At 45.8% G+C, this 3427-nt stretch overlaps 1 protein-coding gene across 2 annotated transcripts in view; it reads left to right on the forward strand.

The window, feature by feature from the left end:
• The window catches only part of CYFIP2 (cytoplasmic FMR1 interacting protein 2), an 88236-nt gene extending 84879 nt beyond the window's left edge, over positions 1-3357 (forward strand). The window contains exon 31 of one of the 2 annotated variants that reach the window (XM_006766297.2): positions 1241-3357. In XM_006766297.2, coding sequence (XP_006766360.1) covers positions 1241-1408 — 168 coding nt within the window. In that variant the 3' untranslated portion in view covers positions 1409-3357. The remainder of the gene's footprint in view (positions 1-1240) is intronic. The other variant, XM_006766298.1, reaches the window with a different exon arrangement.
• Positions 3358-3427: the final 70 nt, after the last annotated feature.

Here is a 3427-nt window from a genome sequence, read left to right on the forward strand (position 1 = left end):
TTGAGGCTGAATACACCACAGTTAATTTATCAGTTCATCTGTTGGTAAACATTTGAATTGCTTCCACCTTTTGGCTGTTGTAGAAAATGCTATTGTGATTATGAGTGTACAGATAACTGTTCAGGTTCCTGCTCTCATTTATTTGGGGTATATACCAAAGGTGAAATTGCTGGGTCACATGGGACTTCTATTTGAATTTTTGAAGAACCACCATGCTGTTCTCCATAGACCTGCACCCTTTTACATTCCCAGTAAGGCACAAGGGTTCCAATTTCTTCGCATCCTCCCCAGCATTTGTTATTTTCTGGACTTTTTGGTGATAGCCATCCTAATGAGTGTGAAGAGGCATCCCATTGTGATTTGACTCTCATTTCCTTAATGATTAGTGATGTGAGCATCTTTTTTTATGTTCTTATTGGCTATTTGTTATCTTCTTCTAGTCTATTCTAGAAGAATAGACTAGTCCATTCTAGTCTTTTGTTCACTTTTTACTTGTTTTGTTGTTGTTATTGAATTGTAAGAGTTCTTTATATATTCTGGATAGTAATCCTTTATCAGGTATGTGATTTACAAGTATTTTCTCCCATTCCATGGATTGCCCTCTCACACAGCTGGTAATGTCGTTTGACTCAGACAAGCTTTTTAATGTAGTCCAGTTTATTTTTTTCTTTTATTACCTGTGCTTTTGGTGTCACATCCAAGAAATCATTGCCAAATTCAATGTCACAAATTTTTTTCTCTACCTTATCTTCTAAGAGTTTTTAAGTTTTAGTTCTTATGTAGACCTTCGATCCATTTTGAGCTAATTATTTGTATATGGTATAAGGCAAGGATCCAATTTCATTCATTTGCATGTGGATATTCAGTTTTCCAAGCACCATTTGTTGAAAAGACTACCCGTTCTCCATTGAATGATCTTGGCACCCTTGTCAGAAATCATTTGATCTTATATGGAAGAATTTATTTCTGGGCTATCCATTCCATTGATCTCTATGTCTGCCTTCATGCCAGTGCCACTCTACTTTGTAGTAAGCTTTGAAACTCACAAGGTGTTTTATGGCCAAGTTAACATTTGATTACAAGCTCTGGGAACCCATAGAAACCTTTAAGCAAGAGAGTGATGGCATCATTGAGGCATCAGGACCCTAGACCCCAAGTTCGCTGAATTTTTTTCTTGCTCATCCTTTATTTCTCTATCTCCTCCTCGCACCCCTAACCTGAATGGCCCTGTCCTTTGCAGCCGCTGAAAAAAATGGCAGACAGGATCAGGAAGTACCAGATCTTGAACAATGAGGTTTTTGCCATCCTGAACAAGTACATGAAGTCCGTGGAGACAGACAGTTCCACCGTGGAGCACGTGCGCTGCTTCCAGCCACCCATCCACCAGTCCCTGGCCACCACCTGCTAGGCGGAAGGTCCTGCAAACCCTCAACCTGGAGGAGACCACGCAGCAGGAGAGAGAAAGCCATGGCCAGCCCTACAATGGGGTCCGACTGGACAGCGTGTGGGATGGACCTGGAAGCCAATAGGAACGTCCCCAAACACATCTACACTCCCAAGAGGCCTGTGCATGCTCCTCCCTGACATCTCCATGGTGGTTTTGCCCTAGCATAAATGAAAACAACACAAAACAAAAAACCAGGGCATTTGTGCTTTTGTTTTCTCCTTTTTTTCCTCAGCTGTGTTAGGAGCCCTAGTTTCACCCTTTCTCTATCTCGCAGCCCCACCCCACATCTGTGGTTGCTTCCCAAGACTTCCTCCCAGATGGTGACCTCCTACCTAGTGTCCACGTGTGACCTCAAAGCTGAAGTCTCAGAAATGGAGAAAAGAGTCTGGCCATCGCCCTAGAAATCAGCCTCACCGGATGGTCATGCCTCCTCTTACTGGCTTCTTCACCTCCTCTGGCTCCCTCCCCCAGTTTTTCCAGGTGGCACCTCCTCCTGCTCTGGACACCAGGGATTCTACCGCCAGAGTACTCTGGGCCAGGCGCTGAGAGCCCTGGAGAAAGAGGACAGGGTGTCAGCACCATGGTAGGGGGTGTTGGCTCTGACCTTCCGTGGACTCCAAGCCACATCCTAACTCTCCTCTCGGGGCTCTCCTAAAACCCACACATGCGTCCTCAGCTGTATCCCACTGAGCAGAACTAGGTAGGAAGGTGGTCCGGCCCAGTGTGTGGAAGAGGCATTTGTGATTCCGTAGCCCGAGACAGAAAGCTATTGGAACATTTCATCAGCTTGACAGCGAGATGGTTCCGTTCTTCATTAAGGAAATACGTAATGATCCCTAAGCCGCACAGGGCGATGGACACTGGGACTGCAGCATGGAACAAGTCAGCGAGCAAATTAGGGGCCACTTCTTTGCACAGATTGTCATCAAGAAAATACTAAGGGGTTATTTTAATAGGAGCCAGAAACATATTGGGGGTCAAGAATGTGAGGAATTCAAATAAAATTTGTCAGTGAGCTTTCACTACCAAGATACACCCACAAAAAGGAGTTGTTTAAGTGAAGCAGGACTGAATTGTCCTAGAAATGGATTCTTGAGACATTTTATCTTTTGATCTCAACTTCCTTAATGTTCCTTAACTTAGGTTTTGAGGGATGGGGGTATCCCACAGGGGCATAACTACTTCAAATTTCCCAGACTGATCCAAAATCCCTAGCAGAATCTCCCTCCAGGCGTGGGGGGAGTGGGAAGACGGAAGCCTTTGGAAGTGAATGTCTCATTACAGCGCGCACCATCTCCAAAGGGGGCCTGTGCTCCTGGGCTTGTAAGAAAATATAAAGTGAAGTATTTGATATCTCCCACCTCCACCCCCACCCAGGAGGAAAAGAAAAGAGAAAAAAAACAGAACAATAATGATCCCCTCCCTCAGGGTGGATGGATGGAAATGGTTACCATTAATCAGGTGGCCCATTTTAACCCCATGGGAAGAGCAAGCAGGAGTCCAGAGCAAGAGGTTTGTGTGAACACCGATGCTCACCAGGGAGGAGGGAGCTGGGGCTCGCCAAGTGTGGTCCAAAGGCCTCCTGCCACGGCCTCCTGAGATTACCACATTTAATGGGCGATTCCTGGGCTCCGCCTCAAACCCACTAATTCTGCATCCCTGGGAGTAAGGTGGAGAGATCTGAGTTCTGTTGCACATGGAAGTCGAGGACCACTGCTGTAGAAGTGCTCTCCCCTGCTAGCCTTGGCCTTGGAGCTTCCTCTGAGCCATGAAAGGAAATATTTGTAGGGAAGGAGAGTGGTTCAAAGTGGAAGCTGGCAGATCTTGTCTGGAAGTGCAGCTTCCTATTCCGATATTTCAGTTTTTCCTCTTGATGACCACAGATGTGTCCCAAATGCAAGAGGGAAAGATTATACCCCATGGTGGAACGACACAGAACATGCCTTCAAAACCCACATCAAAGGATGAGTGTGTGTGTGG

This window comes from Myotis davidii, unplaced genomic scaffold (assembly GCF_000327345.1).
Source record: "Myotis davidii unplaced genomic scaffold, ASM32734v1 scaffold18, whole genome shotgun sequence".
Lineage (NCBI taxonomy): Eukaryota > Metazoa > Chordata > Mammalia > Chiroptera > Vespertilionidae > Myotis > Myotis davidii.